Consider the following 23418-nt stretch of genomic DNA (forward strand, 5'->3'; position numbering starts at 1 on the left):
GCGAGATTTTGGACGGCGATGTTTCGGCCGCGAGATTTTGTCCGTATCCCCTTCACACGTGAGCGGCTCACAAAATCTACTGTAAAGGCGCACTTCTGTTAAAATTTAATTTGATCTCGCAAGTGAAACGAAGGAGATCAAACTAAAGACGATACAATAAAGAATGACAAAAGATTTAAACTTGTTTCCCGGAAAAGTTAAGAAAATGAGATACACCCTTTTGTCTCGAGAGGGACGAGTATGTGTCAGTCATGTTCTGTAGAGCATGATTCCACTGGTAGCTCAGGAAATTCCAAAATGTGCCGTACAGCGTTATTCGCGGGAATCCTTCAACTGAAAAAAAAATAATAATTCTTATGGAAACTTTAATTTTAAAAAATACGCCGATGCCACACTTCGAGCATTTACAATGTAAATGAAATGAAATCTTTAAGTTTTACGTCCCACAATTATGCCGGCTAGGCTAAAGGAGACGGTGATGATGAGAAATGAATGAAATGGTAGACCGAAGAAAATGGTAGGGAATGGGAGAACCCAGAGAAAAACTACGCATAGGGTATATGTCCACCACAAAGCTCACTTTGCGCAAGCTGGGATCGAACCAAGGACCCCATGCACCATTAGAACGTAAATGTTATATCAACTACTGTGTATAGCTTTGAATGATAGAGGTATGCACGTCAGTTCAAAATCTTACAATGAGTCAACTATGTAAATTTGTAAAGAACCCTCCCCCTGAATTAACTAATTATGGTTAAATTTAATAAAAGAAAACTATTAGGTTTACTAGTGAACTCTATATTATTAATAATAACAACACTGAAATGTTACTAGCTAGAAAGAGTAGGAGAAAAATCAATGCTGGTCTCCAGCTGAACTTAGGTATCCATTAAGCTGGCTAAAGGACAAATATACTGTGTATTTCAGATGTAAAGCATCATGGGCAATAGCCAATGGTGCGCGATATTCCTCGCGGTGTTGCCGGATCATGGACTCCCCTTTCCCTTCTCGCTCTTCCTCCAGTTGAGGTTATGACACATACATTTGCAACATTATTCGCAATGTGAATATACTATTCCAGCAAACTCAAGAATTTTGACTGTGCATCCTAGAAGTATATATAGCAATTAAATTATTTACCTATTAACTTTTCCAGTGGATATGCTAAACACTCGTCTTCAACACTACTTTCACTATGTCAGTTAATATTTCGTCATTGTCTGAATCTGAGTCTTGTAAATTTATTATCATGGGCTAAAAAAATGTAAACACAAAAAATAATTCTTCGAGACTGATTTCGTAGCACTTTATTTTTTATTTTTATTTATTTATTTTTTTTAAGAAGGCTCAGCACTTGTACTCGGTTTGCTTAAAGACATTGTCAACTATAATTTTGGAGAAGAAACGAACTACAACGAAAGAAAGTAACCCAGACACTGATGAATTCTGTTTATGCTAGAAGAGAACTTACGTTCCAACACAACTAACACCTTTGTTTCCTTCTCAGTTTTCATAACAAATAACTTTCTTGGGCTTGGTCTAAGTCACACAAAAACAATCCGTCTGATTCCTTAATGATCGAGTTTGTTTTGGGTTACGATAATTTACGAGACCATTCAGACGCCTGGTGCTTTTGAATCCCTGCTGGAGGAGGAAAGAGGGAATAAGTGGTCGCATATATGTAAGGTAGTGAAACGTGAAGGAAAAAAAACATACTGCGTTTTTTCTGTCGAGTAAGGAAAAATTTATCCCGAAGTAAATTTCAAAACAATATTACGAACTTCCCATACTTTGTTCTTACGATGTTAGGCATATTATATATATGTAAATGAATCCGATTCCAAAGGCGTGTAGCCACGGGGGAAAAGGGGGCCATGTCTTTCCAAACTATTTCCAACTCCAAAATGAGGTTCGTGGTATGTGTTTAATAAACTTATTTAATAGTTAATGCAAATGAGGGACGTTTATAATAAAATATGAATTTTTTTTTAAAAAAATCAATCATCATCAATGCGGTTTCTGTACCTAATTAAAACAACTAAAATTAACCATATGCTTTATATTCTCATTTCCCTAACTGAGAGCACACCGTATGAACTCTCTATTAGATTATTGCATAATAATATCTGAGTTGATATTTTTTCGAGTTTTTTTTCCTTTACTGTTTTAACCCATATAAATACAAAGTCAGATAAACAGACTGCTATAAACAGCATTTGTTTTCTTATGAATAGGTTATTGATTCATCTACAATCCGGTTTTCAACTCAGTACTGTCAACATCCGTCTTTTGATAAGGTAGCATCGTGAAAATATAACATGTGTATAGTATGTATGGTGAGTTAAAATGCTTTCATATTCTGAAAGAGATCATTTGTTCTCTTTTAAATGTGTAAAAAGCTTTCCTCCTCCTGAAAATAATGTTCCCCTAGAACAACCTGCTGGTTACACCCATGATTATTCTGTAATAAAAGTTGAGTTCTATTTCCAAATTGAAGAAAAATCCACTGGAAATTAGACGCGGGACTCATCGCTCGTTTTACTAATTGTTTTACATGGAAACCTTTAAAAGCGTGTATCATAACAACCAGTTGACATAAAAAGATGTAGTTTTCACGTATGTGTTCGTAATTCTTTTCTCTACTTCGTAAAGTGAGCAGTTGATGTGCTAATACAATATTTCTAATAAGCGCCTCTGGTATTGTCAAGATTCACAGTAGCGCGAGAAGTCAGCGTGCGGACTGCTTGTCGCGAATTGTCAACACCGCTCAAAGCCAATTGGACGCCGCGTGAAGCCAACTCAAGGCCATGCCGCTTATCATCTGAAATCTGTTATAACTGCAAAAATTACGTGATAATACATTGTTGAATACATATGTTCAAGTAATGCTTATTAAAGGCACTGTCTCTCAGTGGCAAAGCCGTATAAAATGACATGCGTCCAAGAACTCACAGAGGCTCGATCACTGTATGTGGCTTCTTTAAACAATTCAATCACCAGACCTGTCTATTTGTGATTTGTGATTTTTATCTTTGGAGGAGTTTCAGGGGTAAAGTGTATTCAAATAGACCTAGAACATTGGAAGACTTGAAGGACCGTAGTGAAATTCGAAAAGTTAACGTTGCAGAGTTGCATAGAGTGTATATGTTAAGGCGTGCACAAAAATGCATTGATGCACGAGAACATTTTCAACATCTTCTGTAATTTTCTGCAATTTTGATGAGTACAGATCTTTCCATTAATGACATGTGTGTATTTTTTCTATGCCATCAGATATTATTTATTTCTTTTTACAAAACCATTTATTTAGTTTCTTGAGAAGCGGGTCGGTTTTCGTGGGTCACCCTGTACATTAGGCACTAGCAGGAAACTATTGCTCTTGTGAAACTGGACAAAATCCACGTTAAAATATTTGTCAGTTCTATTGGTCTCTAACTTCTAATTTGTACCTAATTACAAGGGGAGAAAACTGGGTGATTTGTTTTATTTTCTTTACATATTCGATTTTTCCTATTTAACTCGTAAAGAAACAGCCTCAATACCTTAATTCTAAAGTATTGCATCACAGTAACGCAAACAGTTAAGAATCCACAGAGTTCTCTTTTTCTTTCTTTGCCTCGAACTTCTAATTAGCCTGGTTTTCTAACTACTTTCATCGATTCCACTGCTACGACGACCGCGTGCTTAATGTTTCATCAACGCCAAACACACTTCAGTAGATTCCTTTCATAGAAAATTCACAGGATTGGGTTTTCTAGGTCTTGTTCATGTCACTTATTTTTCCAATGATGATTTGAATAACATATACTATGTATTAGCTGTTCTTTTGCCGGTAACTGTAGTATCGCCTTCGTAACCATTGAGACTGCCTTTAGAACAAAGTAAGATGAATTTTGGTCGTTCTTCCCTATTATTAAATAAAAACATATCCCGTAATAATAAGTATACTATTTGCACTATTGTAAATACTGCAATAAAAATACAAATAGTTAGGTCATCACATTCAAGCTATAGTACTCTCGAGTATTCAAACGATTATATGTATGTCTTATTTTGTCTTTAGTGGCCGTGTCCCAGGATTCTGTGGAAAGAGTTTTCGATAATGATTGAAAATTGTGAGGCAATAAGAGAGCTACCTGACTCCTCCGCCCCCCCCCCCCTCCCAAAAAAGCGAACTCTGGTCTTAAAAAATAGTGTTAGGAAGAAATGCGCCCTTGAAACGTTACCCTGTTGAACATGGTCCATGGACACAGCTGCAGCGTTAGGAAGTTATCACACTTTAATTATGTCGTAATGTTGAAATACAATTTCTACTAACATAAACTAATTCTGACAATGTAACGATAGTTTTAGCGTTTTTATGTGCTGCCAAACAGGCTCTTTTCCATACTATGAGTAATTCGTTATCGAAATTATACCTTGGAGTAATTAAAAGAAAGTTGGACACAATAAAACTGAATCACGTGAGTTACATCTATTGATTTGATTTTATGTATAAACTTATTTTATTATCGCATTTCTATATTCATTATCGTGACCTCTTACATTGAATAGTGTTCTCATAGCTTGATCTTTTCATATGACCAATCAGAAATCATTCCTTTAGTTTAACGTCTCACGATTATGCTCTTTAGACTACAGGAGACGGATGATTGAGACAAGTGGATGATGATGATAATGATGATGGAATAATTGGTGGAATGAATATGTGGGAGGAAACGGAAGACCCCGAGAAAACACACAGACACGATGTTGTCCACCATAAACTTCTTTGTCCGGGGACCGAACCAAGGACCCCACACGCCAGAGGTTAGCTCTCTACCAGAGGTTACACTGAGCTACCTTGCCCCCATATGATCTATTAAAGATCATTGTGTAACGAAAGTAGTTTACTATCCAGTTTAAAGTTTTCCCGTCGTTTCCTCAGTCATATACGCATAAATGTTGCAAAGATACAATTGAACAGGTCCTCTGTCTCACTCAGTAGATCCAGAGAACTAGGTGGAAGTGTTTTGAAACTTTACGTTCCAGTTCCCCATGCTAGTAGGGACAACGCTATCCCTAAAATATCTCTATTTCATCGTATGCCCCCTTCTTTTCTAGTACGACTTAAAGAATATTAGGAATAATAATAATAATAATAATAATAATAATAATAATAATAATAATAATAATAATAATAATAATAATAATAATAATAATAATAATAATAATAATAATAATAATAATAATAAATGTAGACACAAAGTGCACTTTTATCTTTATAAACATTTCTGAGTCAAATACAGACCTTAAAAATTCCTCCGATCATTGACAAGAATTTTATGTTTATTTCAAATAAATTGCTACCTCCGAGGTTTCGGCCTGCCATACACTACTACATTTAACCGTTTTACACCCTTGTCCTATTTTGAAATAAATTAAGTTGAAACAATACAGTTTTTAGTTGCAATTAAATCCTCACATGTTTTACCTCTACGGATTGGTTATACACTAGTGACATCTATTAGCATCAGGTAGGCAAGAGATAGCGCAGTTGGCGATATATACAGGGTGTTAATGAACTATACCGACAAACTTTAAGAGGTGATTTCTCACATCAAAATAAGAGAAAAAGTTCATATGGGCCTATGGCGAAAAGTGCATAGTTTCAGAGCTAGGGCTGTTCAAAATCGCGAAAAAGCCAAATTTCTAGAGGCCCTATTTCGAATTCGGGAGACTGTGGATGCTGGTCCTTATCAGGATAAAGGAAGTCACGCATACGCAATCCTAAAATGCATATTTCATTAATGTTCAATGGGTGTACATATTATTCCCTGCAGGGTGAAATTCCCAGACATGCCATCAACCGAATTTTGAGATATGCACTGACTTTATGATTGGTGCAGATTAGGCAAACGATAAGCCTTGATAGCTTTGAACACGAAATCTTTTGTCGCGATGTCTTAAGTGTTAAGGGTCGTCAGCAGCACGGTCTCTCGCACTCGGGAAAACGCATGGTGCGATCTTTTCTTTCAGGCTTAAAAGTGAAGAAAACGGGAAATATACCTTGACGAAATACATATCATCACACGTTATTCCGAACACAAAGAAACATGGAGGTGCCGGTTCTTAACACTTCTGCCTTCTCGCCGAAGCATTGGATGTCCATTGTTGTCAAGGCTTACCTCCTGCTTACTTTGAACCCTCCTTGAAATCAGGGTATATCTGAAAGCTCTATTGAGAGCATATCTGTAAATTACACCCTGAGGGAATACCCTGTATACCTATTGAAAATTGTAGAAATATGCACTTTTGAATTGTGTATGAGTTGCTTCCTTTACGCTAATAAGGATTACCATCCACAGTTTCTGGAATTCGAAATAGGACCTGTTGAAATTTAACTTTTTCGCGATTTTGGACAGCCCTAGCTCTGAAACTATGCACTTTTCGCCATAAGTCCATATGAACTTTTTTATCTTATTTTGATGTGAGGAATTACCTCTTACAGTTTGTCGGTATAGTTCATTAACACCCTGTATATATTAGCATCAGGAAGCAAGCGATAACGCAGTTAGCATACAGCCTGTATATTAGCGTTACTGTTTACTATTATTACTTAGCGTGACACACTGAGATGTGTGTCATTTCTAAATAGGATTTCCATAATAATAATATTTTTCATCATTGTTAATTTACAGTCAAGCGTAAGACAAGAAATGCGGTTGATTTTTTAAAAAATAATGATTGATCTTAAAATAATAATAATAACAAAAACAATAATTGTTTATTTTAAACATCAACTGTGTTTCTCATGTTATACTATGTTTTAACCTAACAGCAGAGATGTCGTTATAGCTTTTTCTGTAATTGAAATAAAAATCTTACATTGCACTATTATGACAGCTCTATAGCAGGAAATCTTCGACTTTAAACAACAAACCATAATAATAGTATCTGAAGTACGCAAGGGGTGGGTCGTGGACAGGCCAGTATCCAGGGGGGGTCTAGCCACCTCCTAAACTTTTGCTGCCCCCCTAAAATTTTCACGGTAGGTTTCCAAATGGACTATAATATGGTGATGAACTATAATATGGTTGGATCGGGTCCCCCCTAACTTAGCCGGTCCCCCCTACACGTTTGGGCTGGCTACGGGCCTTGTCCTGGGTGACCAGACCTCACCCCCGAAATCCCAACTTTTCTGTAAATTTAGTTTAATTTTAGGCATAAGTTTACAAATTTCAATATAATTTATGCTCACTAAATTTGGATCCCGCACAAAAAATCTTTGGAGTCCACTCGAAATAAATTCCAGCGTACCGGTACGTTCTTGCTCTGAAAAGTAACCAAAATGTATTCTATATACCTCTAGTTAGACTTATCACGGAATTGGCTACATTTTACATACAACAGAAACGCAAAATGATAAAACACTTCTACATAACTATCTACGTGTAACAATGAAACGAGAGTGTTTCGTACCTGAACAATTTTGTTATAACGGCAAGTTGAAACGCCACATCTTCAGAGACCTTTTCAGTCTTGTCTGAACATTTATTGACAGCAGAACTCACAGCATTCACTCGTTTCTTTGAAGGTATCAAAAGAGCTTTAATCGATTTAGACCACCACTCGAGATATTCCATAATATTTTCTATTAAAGTGGTACTCTGTTGTAACACTGTGTTCTTGTGTAGTTACGTATTACAACTGTCTATTAAACTCAATAGTACTGATACAAAATCACTTTCGTTTATGTATCTTTATTCAAGCATCTGTCAATAAATCGTAATATTTTTTTCTTTTTTAAAAAACGATCCTTCGGAATTTATAAACGAAACGACTTAATGTACCTTATTGTACTGTATACTGTATCTTTCAATTCTCAAATTCTTCTTCACTGATAACTTACGTAGCTCTGCTTCACTCGTCGAAATGTTCAAGACAATAAAAGCCAATGCAATCAGCACCGTGCTTTCGAGCAGATATACATTTTTAAAAAATAATGTTATTGTTTTTAATAGTGCCAAAGTAGCAGAACTCATGTCATTCGTTTGACGGTTGGAAGCCTTTTATTGCTTCACATTAAATCTTGATGTATGTTGTGCTTGTGCATTACCAAAGCAATGATTTTACCTACTGCTATATCGAAACAAATAACGTTATTGGAAACATTTAATACAACGTTCAAGTTAAATGATCACTTTTTTTCCCCCCTAATCTCAAACAATTATTTGTAGAACTACCGTAATTATGGATCGGAACAGGCTAGAATTTTCTATCGAGGCTACAGAAAGCAAATATTTTCGTTTGAACCTGAAAACTCCGTGAAGTACTACACAGGAAATGAAATGAAATGAAATCTTTGAGTTTTACGTTCCACGGTTATACCGGTTAGGCTAAAGGGGACGGTGATTATGAGAAATGAATGAAATGGTGGAATGAAGAAAGTAGGACCCCAAGGAAACCCCACACACGGTGTTTGTCCACCACAAAGTTCACTTGGCGGGAGCAGGATTTGAATCCGGGACTCTATGCAGCAGAGGTGAACGCTCTACCACTGAGCCACCGCTGACCCTTATACCACAGAGGAATGTCCATGATGCATCCAAGAAATTATCTTTACATATCCTCCACAAAACGACAGTTATTTATTTATTTATATTGAGTACAGTAGATGTATAGTATTCAGAAGTATAAGACATGCATGTTACAATTCAGAAGTACGTATATATACAAGATTACAAGCATACGTAAATCTTTCTTTTGTATGTGGTAGAGCGTTCACCTCTCGTGTGAGTGGTCCCTGGTTCGATCCCAGCTCGCGCCAAGTAGACTTTATGATAGATAAACACTGTGTGTGTGGATTTTCTCGGGATTCTCCCTTTTCCTTCAATATTATTCATTCCACCATCCCATTCATTTCTGATTATCTCTGTCTCCTTTAGCCTGACTGACATAATCGTGGGACGTAAAATTTAAGATTTCATTTCTTTCTTTTGTGTATTTCAATATCATTCTTTCCTTTTAAGATAATGGTATTGAATGCGATTAATTAATTATGAACCATTATCCATAGTTTTAATTGACTACTGCTTTATATAACTTAATGAGTTGTTTTCGCTAGCGCCCTTAAAATACAACGACACACTGGATCTTGGCCCAACTTTTGTGGCCACCCTGCTTTATAACTGCAGATATCGAATGCTGAATTGCTAAAAATAAATAAATAAATAAATAAAAACAAGGGAGGGGTATTGCCAACTTGTTCTCTCTGAACCATCGCCTATACATTAGAACTGTATGATCTTGGATTTCATTCGACTTGTGACTTTAAGTCACATTTTGATAGTGTTAGTAATCAAGTACATGACATCTTTATTTCGATAACAATGAGCTGAAAATATTAGTCAAAATAATGTAAACTATATATATATATATATATATATATATATATATATATATATATATATATATATATATATATATATATATATATATATATATATATATATATATATATATAAAGAACATATCTCCTGTAATGGTACGCTTTTCTAGTATTTTCAGTATTAATGTAACCAACGTAAGATGTGTGATATTTTACTAGGAAATGCAGATTTCTCCTATTTATCTTTTTGTCTCCGTTATTAAGACAAGCAACATGATTATTCTTTACAAATATAAACCAGGTAATTTTCATCAAAGTTATCTCGTATATAGGTGTACGAAAATTTTAACTTGTATAGCAAACAAACAAGTACGTGTTGTCTAAGTTACACAATGAAGACATGCTCTAGTTCAGATACCTACCGCAGCTAGGGGATCACTCAGCCAATAGAGAAGTGTAGTACCCAGTTTATTCCCCTCGCGTATATATATATCATGAGAACCTTAAGTTAACCACAGAAGTTACATGTATCTCAACTACAAGTAAAGAAATCAGAACACTTGGAGCGCGTTTCTAATATAAAAATGAATAAATAATAAAAACACACGATTTCCAGACGAACTTTATTTAAATATTTCAGCAAGAGTCTGGAATTAGGGTTTGAAGATTCCAGTAAAGCAGAAATCCAGCATTTCAGCACATAATTCTCCATTATTAGCAATTGGAATCTTGCACTTTAGAGGTGGACACTCTAAAGCCTTGAACCCTTTTGAGCAAAGGACAGCAACTGACTTTCTGGGGTGCAAATGATGTCCGAAGAAAGGTGATAGCATTTCTACGCACCGAGAACAAAAAGTAAAGCAAACAAAGGTGTTCCTTGATCATTTTTCATAATCTCTATTTATCCTTTTAGTTTCAACACAGTTAATTGAACAAAATCTAAACACAGCGAACTAAGATGCATCAATTGAAACATATAATCAACTTAATTAATCAAAGATATTACATTGCACATAAAAGTATGCACTAACGAAATATCAACATAGACGGTCATTTGACACACTTATAGTGATCATCATGTGTATTCTAACATACTTTTATAGCTATTTTTATTATCACGATATGGTTCTTGCCCTTTATTTAATTTTGATTGGCAGTATATCTGTATCAGATGTCATATTAAAAGGTAGGTTCATGTCTTATATAGCCTCGAGTGAAATAAAAAAAAGCATTAATCTGAAAAATGTATTATGTGAAAATTTTAGGAGTATTTTGTAGTATTAGCATTTTTTATATAGAGTAACATATCAAAAATTGATCTATAGACAGCAGCGAAATATCATATTACATTATAACACGAATGTCCTGTAAATGTGTGACTGTAGTTTAATGACGAAATATCATTTAGTGCCCATTAGCTAATACTTTTGACAACTTATCGTCTGCTGATGGGAGAACCATGAAAAAAAAATGTAAACAGTTTTAGGAACTAGTAGGCCTGTCTTACTATCGTTGCTTTGAAAATGTTCATATTCTTGTTAGTAATTTCTTCTGGATTTTACACTAATATCTGTTGCACATGAGCGCAGAGTATGAAGGCTTTATAAAAAGAAATATATATTTTTATAGATCTTTGATTAGTAAAGACATAAGAAAAACTCATATTACGTGTTTCGTGTGCTCTATGACTAGAAACACGAATATTGCGAAAAAGAAAGGGAAAAAAAGCACTAAGGTCGCAAGAGCTTAAGATGTTCGAAAATAAAAGTTAAAGAAAATCTATAGTTATACATTATACAAATCTGCTTTCTAAGTAGAAGGAGATGAATCTGTGTTATTTCATCTGTCACGCATCTAAAAAAATTCACATACTGAAATGTCAGGTCATCAAAATCCTGACTTATGTGATCTCTGTCAGACTTCTAAACGTGTGTTTAATTAATTTTTCCTATACGATTAGTCCTTTTAATAATCTACAAGCAATGAGACAGTTATAACAAAATCTTCTCTTTCTTGAGTCATACACTTGCTGTTAAGTTCTTAATGCCTTTTTCTTATTTACTTCGACTATAACGTATTTGACCTAAGTGAAAACCGTTGTATCTTGTGTTTAATATCCTGTTCTTCCCATTATGACACAATCCTGCCTTTGAGATGTAAGACAATGTAAATTCATTGTAAATTCGTGTGATTCATAATGCTGTACCCTTGAGACGTATAAGAAAAGAATTTTGAATTTTGGATGTGGAGAAGATTGAAGAAAATTTACTGAGTCAAACAGGAAACCAATGAGGAAGTGTTAAGGACAGTAGGAGACTGAAAATAATGTTGGAGGTACTTGAAACGAGGAAACAAAACTATTTAGGACATTGTTTAGGAATTAATTGTATTCTGAGAGAAATAACAGAAGGTAAAGAGGTGGTGGACAGCTACGATTGACGAACAATATTAAAAAGGTGTAAGCTATAACGTCAAAACAAAAAAGGTGTATGTAAGGACCATATTGCATGTAAGTTTCTCGGTTTCCTTCAAGTGTTTTGTTCATGATAGCAGAATACCAATGATATTATGGTATGATATCTCATAGACAATAGGAGAAAGTTCTATTTTGTAATACTGTATATCTTTTTTAAAAGTTTTTAAAATTACAGAATTACAGACAAATGATATTTAACATAAACGAAACTAAAAGTGTTTAAAATTTTATTTTTCATTTTTTAAAATTAACATCTAAAATAATAACTGAAAAATCTTTTTAAACAATGGTCTTATAAAATGCACTAAATGGACAATTTTGTGAGGTAAAAAGAAGAAATTGGTTAAAACTAGAAAACACTGAGAATGATTAATTTTAACAGATTATGGCGAACTCTTTCCGCGATATTCAGATAAATTTTCTCTTAACCGTAGGAAGAGTGCAGGCCTGTAACCAGCCCAAAAATGTAGGGGGGAGGGCGATGCAACCATATTATAGTTCATCACCATATTATAGTTCATTTGCCAGTCTACCGTGAAAATTTTAGGGGGACAGCCAAAATTTAGGGGGGCGGCCCCCTAGACCCCCTGGATATCGACCTGGAAGATGCCCAATAGTTTAATTCTTAGTATAATTTTCTTCATTTTACTCTATCAATAAATAAATAAATAAACTCTTTTACGAGTATTTGATAAAAGCATCGTTTTAAATTTTTTACATTTATTTTTATTTACTTTTATCATAAAAGTTTTCAGATTGAATCAGTCTTTGAATGAATCTTTCAAACTGTTGATATGAAGTCAACAGAACACCTGAAGGCAGGTTGTATAAACAAGAAACACTGCACCTGTACAAAATTTCAAGAATTCTATTTAGTATGGAGAAGTGTGGGAAATTTAAATTAATACTAATAAACAGAAAAGTAACCTAATTAAAGAATTATGAAGGCCATTTCCAAAATCTGCCAAGTACATTTTGAGCAAAGATTGAGATACTGCTTGTTCCGAATTCATTACACTTCCCACTATCTGAAACGAGATTAAATGTGTGGATAAAACCCCTTTCTCCACGCATTTTTTTTTTAAAATCTCGTTTCAGATAGCAGGAAGTGCAATGCACTTGGATCAAGTACTATCTCAATTTTTGCTCAAAATGGACTTGCCAAATTTTGGAAATGGCCTTCACAATTGTAAAAAAGAAAGAAATCTGTGTTGTAGCCAGAATTCAACGTAAAGTATACTGTCTTTTAATATTTGCGATCAGCTGTTGCTTGCAAAAGAGGAAGATTACAGAATGAAATAAATGCATTATATTTTACATAAATTATCAACAAAAAATTCCAAGCCCTTTAATTAGTTCTTGTATGTCATATATTATTCCATGATTCTTCAGATTCTTTTTTCCTCTAGAATTGCTCACGTGTATAATCGGCCTTGAAGTCAGGTGCCCAACAGGTGGACTATGAATGACCATCGAAATTACCGGTTATGCTTATCAAATCTTTCCGACCAATCAAATGTTGATGCTATGTTGTTTTTCCAAGGCCATACCAAATGGATTTTGGGAGTTTTATCGCCCTCCTCAAATCAGGAATATAAAATTGAACACTATCAGTAATTTATTTTAGTCAAAAATATTGATAGTTGTTTTTTTAATATCATAATAATTATTCTGAATTCTTAAGTATTGTATTAAGTTTCATTAATACGATATCAGAAGTTACCGAAGAAGCAACATTTTTTTGTTTGATTAGAGTAGTATACTAGCCAATACAAAACATAAAACAACACTAAGAATGTCAACAAATATACTGACCATGGCAGGAACGTTCCTTGAAACATATTAGTGTATCCTTCACCAGATGTAATATGGATTTCATCCAAATCTACTAGGAAGGAAAATCTCTCTATAAGCCACTGGGAGTGAGAGATTTATTATCAGAGATTTTGATTAAGAGACTAAAAAGTTTAGGAATCTTGTTAGTAAAACAAAAATTTTGGAAACTGTCATGAGAGAATTAGTACCTGAGAGCTGTAGCTAATTCAAACTGCTCGAGAAAGCAGACTAATTCTGGAGCTTAATGTATAACTACAAGTTACTACTGTAATAGATTCAAAACATCATAATTGCTTTAAGGATTCTAAGGGTTTTAAAACATCAGGTTTGTAATATCAATAGAAATTAATAAAATTTTAGAGGGCTCTATTTTTGTTTTGTCATTAGATCCAATGACAAGAACTACACTGATATTAACTTTCAATGTATTGAAATTATTTCTTGGTAAATAAAATTTTATGTTGTTATGTAAAGTCACATTCTTACCAATACAGATGTTATTTAAAATATGATGACCTGTTTATAAAATGGAGACTTAAAAAATGTACTGAATAAACAATCCAAATCAGCATCACATTTTTGTTTGCGTATACTTAACGTTGAAGACGCATATGATGTAATCTGAGTATAAGGTAAACGTTATAATGATGCGAAACTTGATTGTGTTAATTTCCTATATTTATTATCAGCTTTCGTGCTTCTGTTTTAATGAAAGACCAAAACAACGATGTCACAGCGCCGTGAGAAAACTTCAAACTTCAGGGAAGAATTATTGCAGAAATTCTGAGAACTTTTGCGGAGGGCCTTGGAAACAAAGTTTCACTTCTGAATATTCATACACACACACACACACACAGCGGAGTGGTAAATAATCATGATTGACCAACCTTTGATTGTCAAAGGTATTATATATTTGATTTGTCCTCTAAGAAAGAGAACTGGAGAATGAAACAAATGCTCTGTCTGTCTCTTCAGAACAGAAATGAGAGGCAATTTCCTTGTTCCGGAACTGCTTGTTATATTACATGGAACAGAAGGACTGTAATCTAAAACATGTAAGAAACTTCTGTATCATTTAGGTGTATATAACCCTGTCTAAAGATACGTAAATATACGCAAGTTATTTCTTGCAATCTAAGACAGTGTTTTAGTAAGATTGGTTGGATTACAGTTTAGAATCCCAATCAGCACCGAGGCTATATGAGCATGGACCCACAGTTTAATATGGAGTCGAAACCATATGAGGTCCCGCGCAGAAATCGAATCTGGGTATTCCGTACCGAAGACGCGTACACTAACCACGTTTTAGTAAGAAATAGAAGTTCCCGAAGGATACTTAAATTTAATTATTTATTTATTGAACAAATTCCAAGATACACCATAAATTTGCCATTTTACACAGGGAAATGTTACCAAAAGAAAGAAAAAACAAGACAACAATAATAACAACAACATAGAACAGTGTCTAAAAAAGAGTGTAAAAGTAATATTATTCCGTCAAAACTCGTTTAATTACTCTATCAAACACCGGGTAGCTCGAAAAAATGTCCACATCGGTTGTTACTTGATTATAACAGTTTGGTATTCTGTAAAAAAAGAGGCCTCTGTATGAACTGAGACAGCATATGAATTTCTTAATTACCATATCGGATGTAAGTTCTATCCAGGTTCCCGGTGGGAACACTCGATCGAAAGGATATAATTTTTTTTCAGCCCGGCCATTCTGTTGTGAGGTTTTCCTCATTCACATCAGGCGAATACTGGGATAGTACCGAACATACAGGTCACAGACCGCTTCCTTCCTTCTCTATTCTTTTCTTCCTTCCCCCTTTCTCCGGACAGTGTGCTCGTCGAGGGACGTCATCCCTCATATATGAAGGGCTTACCACAGATTCCGCAAATACCCAGAAATATACAGAGTGGCCCAAAACTAAGTATACAGTCCTGTATGTTTTGTATATGTAGGTCTGCATACTACTTTTGGGCTCCTCTGTATACAAGTAAATACACAAATAAGCATATCCAGATCCGCTTAAGATTACCACCGCCTAAATTTTCACTACTTCCGGGAATTATGGCGAATGCTAGTCTGAAATATATTTGGCTCAGTGAACTTTACATCAGAGGCACACCTACGCGAGGTATCTACGGGGTCTGGACCTCTCCTTCCAGAAAATGTCGTAATTCGACCCATCTTTGTATACCTTTCTAATGAAACATACCTGTTTAGAGTATATTGGAGGCTATACCTTTCCCTTTCAAAAACCCAAACACACTAGTTTCGTATGTTTTTGCTGTTTAAAAACAGCATTTCAATATATAATGCACTATAATTAACTGAGAACTTAACCATAATAAGTACTCAGCTGTTACTAACAGATCTCTTTCAACAAATTGAAAACTTGTACTCCAGACAGTCTTCAGACAGCTTCGTCGTTTTAAGTTTTTTTTTTTTTTTAATTGTCTATCATTTGCAATGTTCTTCCCTTTTCCTTCCATCATATTTTCTATCATGTACCTAAGAATATAATTTCTTCTTACATGGTATTTTAGTGTTTTATTTACCTTTTATTTTAAAGAATCTACATTACTATCATTTTCCCGTTCCACCAAATTCTTTATTCTTCTTCTTACTCATATTTGGAAGGCGTCTAGTACCCTAGCAGCACACTTGATTGGCCCTACATAAGCTAACAGTCGTCATGGTTGGGCATTGGTTTCAATATGCGTTGGCCCAACGTCGTTAAAAGTGTATGTTGTCAAACCAACAATTTACTGTTATTTATTCAACACTTATCGACATCCCTTTCCAATCACAGTTTTACTTCTTTAGGCTGGCAAATGATCGGCAAAGCGGCAAATTACGACGTAGGACCAACATTGGAAGTTGGCCAGCTTATCGTCCCCACTGTTGGACCTGCTGTCTGTGCTACTGGTCTTGTCGCTTCTCAACGTAACATTCGCATATTTTATCCCGTATATACAGGGTCTCCCTATGGATGGGGGAAGTGAAGCGGTGCCCCCAGATCCAGAGCCATAGGAAGAAACAGCCAAACCCTTTAGCAAAAATAACAAATTTACGATTTCTAACTCATTCTTAGAATTCAAAATAGAGATGATGAACCATCATTTTGTAAAACATTATTTACGACTGTGTACAAGAAATAGTGCACTCACACCGGTGGCGTAGCCAGGGAGCTCACCCGGTTGAGGCCTCCTCATTTAGTGCAGCGATATTGAAAATAGATTCTGCTTATAAGTAGTATGTTCCATATGTTATCCCGATGTTACGACATTATTTTTTTAAATAATTTATCACACAAAAAATAAGTACTATACAGTCATATTTAAAGATACTTACTCGCCAGAAGCAACATATTTAACCCTCCATAACAATTCATCAAGTTAATTATATGGTGTGTTCTTAGTCTTTTTGAGTTCTTTCTGTGTGCATATTCGTCAAAATTTACATCTGAGGATGTGAATAGAAATCATTTAATAAGTGAAACACAGTCGGTGAATCGAACTCGGAAACTCGCAGCATGCAAAGCTACGGAACACAGATTCTGTTACCAAGCTGAGCTTATCCCTGACCAAGAATAATCATCCAATATAACAATCTATATCCCTTAGACGATGAGCTACCTTGATTACCAAACTTCAATCAGATCCGGCCGGTATAGTTACCGAGAAATAAAGTACCATATACAAAGTAACCCAAGCCAAGTCGAGCCTGTTCCTGGTTTAGCTCGGCCACCAAATATAGTAGTATTTATTCCTTAAGCGATGGGTTACTTACACACCAAATTTGGTTTAGTTCCGGCCAGTAGATACCAAGAAATAAAGTACCACAGACACACACACAATATACATCGGGAGTGAAACTGTAAGTTACCGCATGCTTACACCGGGAGCTAAAAATAAAATAGATGTTTTAAGTTTCCAGAAATATTACTGAGCTGAAATATATGAGCCCTCTTGGTGAGCTACGCCACTGACTCATAGTGAATATTATCAGTGACACGAACGGTCCAAGTTGGCGCAAAATAATTTATTCATGGTTGACATGGTATTCTCATCTAGATCATCGGTCCCGCAATATACTTTCGTTCCCGAGCCCGCAAATTGACGGGGCGGCCCTGTTTGTAAAATACAATAATACTTCAAATGAATGAAATGGTAGAATGAAGATAGTGTGAGTAAACGGGAGAACCCCAAGAAAACCCACAGACACGGTGTTTGTCCACCACAGAATCCACTTGGCGCGAGCTGAGATCGAACCAGGGACCCCACGCACCAGAGATGAACGCTCTATCACTGAGCCATCGCGGCCTCTCAAATGATTTCGACTCACTGTTCGTTCTCTGTTAAAGAAAACTAAGTAACACTATTTCAGGAAAGTCATATTTTTTCAAGATACATATCAATTGTAACCAGTGGAGTATACAGAATTTTATCAAGGGAAGATTCAGGCACCCAAGCTTATATTGTTTCAGGACACGCCTGATTTTTTATTACATATTTTAACATAGTAAATGTTTATTTCTCTAAAATATCTTGTCGGAAGGGGAAGAGGTTGAAACCTGGAATTTTTCCTTTGCGTACGCCACTGATTGTCACTTAATATGTCAGAGAAATATGAATGTTGTATGATAAACAATTTACGTACCTTCTAGCCCAGCTAAACATTTGATTTGGATCCGTGGGAGATGACGACATTTTCCTACACTTTTGATTTCCGTATCTTTATAAAATAATTCCAGCAACCACTCAAACACTGTTCTCATTCACAGGAGACAAAATCACTTAATATAAACAAAAACAACTCTACAATTTGTCTTGCTGCACAGAAAAAAAATATCACTTTTTCTTTCGTGAGCAAATTACAACAAAACAAGAGAAAATTGTTTTACAGGTGCTGAGAAGAACCGCGGTAATAAATGTAAGCGCACTTATTTTCGTAGTCAAACGAAGATTGGTGTTCCTGTCCGATAATAAAACCGAAGAGAGAATGGAAATGTTCACAGAGATCTCCACGCGCCAATCGACGACTAAATTGCTCGCGAAATTAAGTAAGAAGGTTTGCTACTCACTGGCATTGAAACGGAAAACCGGATTTCTTCTGGTTCTTGTGGTCTTTGTTGAAGTATGCTTATGTGTGAATGTGTTTGTGTGTGTGTGTAAGAAATATAAATCAGAAAGTTTTGAAAATACCAGCTGTCATTATTCCAGTAAAACGGGATTATTTATAATTCACTTTTGGCGTTTTCTACACTGTTGTTGATACAATGACCATTTCCTCAAAGAAACACAAAACACAACAGAGAGACACAAAGAATATGACACTTGCGACTTCTTCAATGATTTCCGAAGATCTGTTAATAACCTTACAAGTTACCCTTGTGCGTGTTGAATATCTAGTCTCTATACTGTGTTCAGATTCTCCGCACCTTTCCCGCCTCCAGCACGCATGCGCTTTGCCGAGATTTTTCTGTCTTTCGGCTCCTCTTGTCAAACTAGTAAGTTAGGCGTCCTACTTTATACTCCAGACTTCTAACAAGGATGCCCCCAGGGATTTACTGTCGAAATACTTCTTCTTCTATCGGAAGGAAAGGATGGAGGCATGAAAAATCTGCTTAGAAAACGAAAGCAATCATTTCCCCTTCATGTCTTTTTTTCCTTTCCGTTACCTGGTTTCACCAGACGACAAACAGAAACAAAAATTCGCACCTGTCAGCTCAACACGTACAAAACTCTCAGTTAACTGAATGAAATATCTGTTGTTGGTGCATTTATCTCTTATGGAATTAGCATGTCGTACCAGTTGTATGGACCGAAAAATTTAATTCATGTTTCATCAATTAGCCAGTTCACACCAAAAGCACTTTCTTGAGTATAAGTACTTCTTACTTTTTAATATATACAATAACTTAGAAAACCATTCAAACATCGGTAATCCATTGATTTCAGTAATAAAGGGAATGGATGAGAACTTGTGTGGAGAAATGGCGTTTGCAAAAAATGTTTTAATCCCCCTACCCTTCTTTAACAAGATATTGTGGAAAAATAAACATATTAAGATACAGCAGGACGCAAAATTTCAGTCAGACGCACTCGCCAATCCAAAAATGATGGTCGCCAGTACAAATTCTGAGAGGTTCTGCTCCCCTCCCCCCCTCGGCCTTTAGTTTAACAAAGAAAGAGCATAAAATTTTAAAACCAGACTTTTAGATTCAGGATAATCAATTTTGAATTTTACAATTCATATACGTATTACCTTAAGACTTCATATTTTATAATGCTCTCCCTCTGGGTATCAGGACATTTGCAGTACTGGACATTTGCGGTACAACCGGAAAACTAGTTTTTTGGGAAATTTGCGGTACTGTTCGAAACTTTCCCTTAGACAGTGAGACATTTGCGGTACACACTGTGGAACGTGCGCCAAAATCATCCATTTCAGGCCCGGTAATCTAAATTAGAATGAATACATTAATAAAGGGGGTGGGTATGCAGATGGAACAGGCTAATATATGTAATTCATTCTGGTTTTAGTAGGTTATGGATATAGAAGAGATCACGCGGGCCGCCTAATCGAAACTATCACAGTAATCGAAACGTCTCAGAAGAAACCATGCGCTTTTCATCAGGGTTTTCAGTATAGACAGTATTGAAATTTCAAGAACGAAAACATAACTTGGAGGAAACTTTTTCTTCGGCCTTTTACCAACAAGAGCTAGGAAGATGTATCAGGAATTTTTCAGTTTGATGAAGGCTAATATTAATGATTGGAATCCGAAATTAAGCAAATTAATGGGTCGATGCATAAGTTCGTGCGGTTCTTATATTTTATTTTTATTCTACTGTTCTGTTAATTCAAATACAAATACAACATAGACATAAGATTAACATATTCTACGAGTGTAACAATACATTGCATACATTTTACTGTCACTCACATTAACTCACAATCACTCACTGATGTATTCACCTCCGCTATCTATGACCTTCTGTCAACGTTCAGGTAGCAGTTCAATGCCTCGCCTGTAGAACTGTTCTGCTTTTGACTGGAAGAAATCTGTTAAATATTGGTTAAGAGAAGCTTTATCAGAAAACATTTGCCTCTGAATTGGTTAGAGAGAGAGCGGAAAAGATGGCAATCTGAGAGGCCACTGGATCCGCGGTTAAACTCGAAGAGTAAAATGTGACGGAAATGATCACTTTTCTACACTTGTGATTCCATAATAGTTTGTCTGAAATATATATACAATAATACATTCACAATCAAGAAAACATGTGTTTCACAACAAACTCCAAATTACTGTAAAACAACGGAATAACAATAAACAATCGCTTCACCCTGCAATGTTGCCAACCCAAAAGGAAGCCGCACGAACTTATGCAACGACCATATGCATTGCGAGCAAACCGCAATAATATCTCTAAGAACACTGTTCCAGGAACTCACATTAGTGGATGTAATTTCCATTTTAATCAGTGCTTGTGGAGGAAGGTTCAGGAATTAGGACTCATAAATGATTATAGATCAGTTCCAGAGGTAAGGCTCTGTCTCAAAGCGGAAGGAAAGCAATAAAAACTCTGATTTTCAATAAAACTATATATTTACTATTTTGTATACTCGAAGACAAAAGAGGAAATATTATTAAAAAGTGACGGCACGTCCTATCTTTGCGTACCGCCAGAAAAATCACTGCCTACACACATTTATGTTATTAATGGTGCGATTTAAGTAAGGGGCGTCATCAAGAAAATAGCATGAATTGCTTTTAGACTATAAAATAGTAATGTATCCTTTATATTTTAATTGAATTAATTAATACATGAGTTCTAGATTCTTCAATTGAAAATGCCTTCTATGTCTTTTATGACAATATAGATGATCACAAAACAGCGTGTATCCTCTGAAAATTTTAAGACTACAGCACTGAGTACCGCAAATGTCGCAGTACTGCAAATGTCAATACCGCAAGAGTTGCGCTTTCTTCTCTCTGCACTCAAGTATCAATTGTCGATTGCAGTTCTCGGAACAACGTTCTTAATTGAAGAGCCATCGACGAAAATTGTCAGCAAATCATCCAGTGTGTCAGTCTTTGGGGAATTCCTGTAGGCAGTCTTAACTCTGTTGGGACTGCTGAAGCTTCTCTAGTATGAAGCAATGCTCACAGGTTAAACTGTACAAAATGTTACAATTGGAAGCAAATTTGGGAATCTTGTAATGAAGTTTTCAGTATCTGATTCAACGTCAACGAAGAAAACAAAAGTTTATATTCTGCCTACTCTGCTAAGACAAGGTCCACTTTTTCACGTATAAATCTGGTTGCAAATACTTAAAAAGCACATTTCATGTCCATTGTGAAGACTTCACATTTCGTGTTTTCTCTTACTTAGTGACAATTATTTTCGTGCGAAACAGAAACTGCGAAGCCCTGTGAGTTTAGGCAGAAACCATTCCTACTGAACACTGGTCGCCAGCTCTAAACTTCTAGTCGCCAATGGCGACCTGGCGACCAGAAATTTTACACCCTGAGATACAGTATCCATACATAAACCGCGCTACCCCTACCACTTGAACTTGGATGCTTGAACTCTGACGAAATTCTGTGTACATCATTGGTATGGTATGTATGAGGTTTCCAGCAGTGGCACAGCTTGGACAGTAGTTTCGTGGAGGAAGAGGAAATTTTGAGAAGAGCTTTTTCTGACTTGGCAGTATGCTAATTGAATGCACTGTGACTTAATACAATCAGAGTTCATTCCTTAGCAAAATAAAAGAAGATGGAAATTCTCTTTCTAAAATAAACTTCTGGTAAATAAGTATCTTAGGGGATCATTAAGTCAAATCTAACTAACGAAAATAATAATAATAATAATAATAATAATAATAATAATAATAATAATAATAATAATAATAATAATAATAATAATAATAATTATTATTATTATTATTATTATTATTATTATTATTATTATTATTATTATTATTATTATTATTATTATTATTATTACAGTTTTCCAAAATAGATAATAGCGAAACAGTGGGGTCAGTGGTAGAACGTTCTCCTCTCGTTCGATCCCAAGCGGCGTGAGTGATAGCATCGATGCATCATGTCGGAAGGTTCTCCTTTCACATAGTCATTCCACCAATTCTTACAAATCATTTGATTTCGTTAATGATTCATCTCCTTCAGCCTAAAGAGTTTATCGTGGCGCAAGGTTTCATTGCATTTTTATATTATTCATTTATCATGTGATGTAGATTTCAACTGACGTGTGAGATCTGAGTCTCACACCAAACTTGATATTGATAAGGAGCATCAAACTCTAGTAATTTGCTCATACTTCAAACCTTAGTTATGAGATCTATTGTGCCAAATGAACCAAAAACGTAACTAAAAACAAATCAATTATCAATTTTGTTTTATATTAATTGTTAAGGAATCTTCCCTTAGGAAGATGTTCTGTCCTTATGTTCAGAGTCGGATTTAGGTTTAGTGAGGCCCTAAGCTGTTGAAGGTAATGGGACCCTTTACGTGTCCAGGTGAACGTAGGCGCCCTATATACAGAAATGGATAAACTAATGATATTTTAGGAAGCAGGCTAGGAGAAGGGGCACCATTACTCACATCATAGTAACCTATACAACAGGAAGCACTGTTGCTACGTCCTACGTTTATGTAAATGTTATTTTATTGATTGATTTTCTTATACTTTGGAA

At 35.4% G+C, this 23418-nt stretch overlaps 1 protein-coding gene across 1 annotated transcript in view; it reads right to left on the minus strand.

The window, feature by feature from the left end:
- snu (ABC-type transporter snustorr) overlaps positions 1 to 19172 on the minus strand; it is a 370795-nt gene extending 351623 nt beyond the window's left edge. The window contains exon 1 of the mRNA XM_081734791.1: positions 18352 to 19172. Coding sequence (XP_081590917.1) covers positions 18352 to 18401 — 50 coding nt within the window. The 5' untranslated portion in view covers positions 18402 to 19172. The remainder of the gene's footprint in view (positions 1 to 18351) is intronic.
- Between the last annotated feature and the right edge of the window lie 4246 nt (positions 19173 to 23418).

This window comes from Thermobia domestica, chromosome 12, assembly GCF_964235325.1.
Source record: "Thermobia domestica chromosome 12, izTheDome1.hap1.1, whole genome shotgun sequence".
Taxonomy (NCBI): domain Eukaryota; kingdom Metazoa; phylum Arthropoda; class Insecta; order Zygentoma; family Lepismatidae; genus Thermobia; species Thermobia domestica.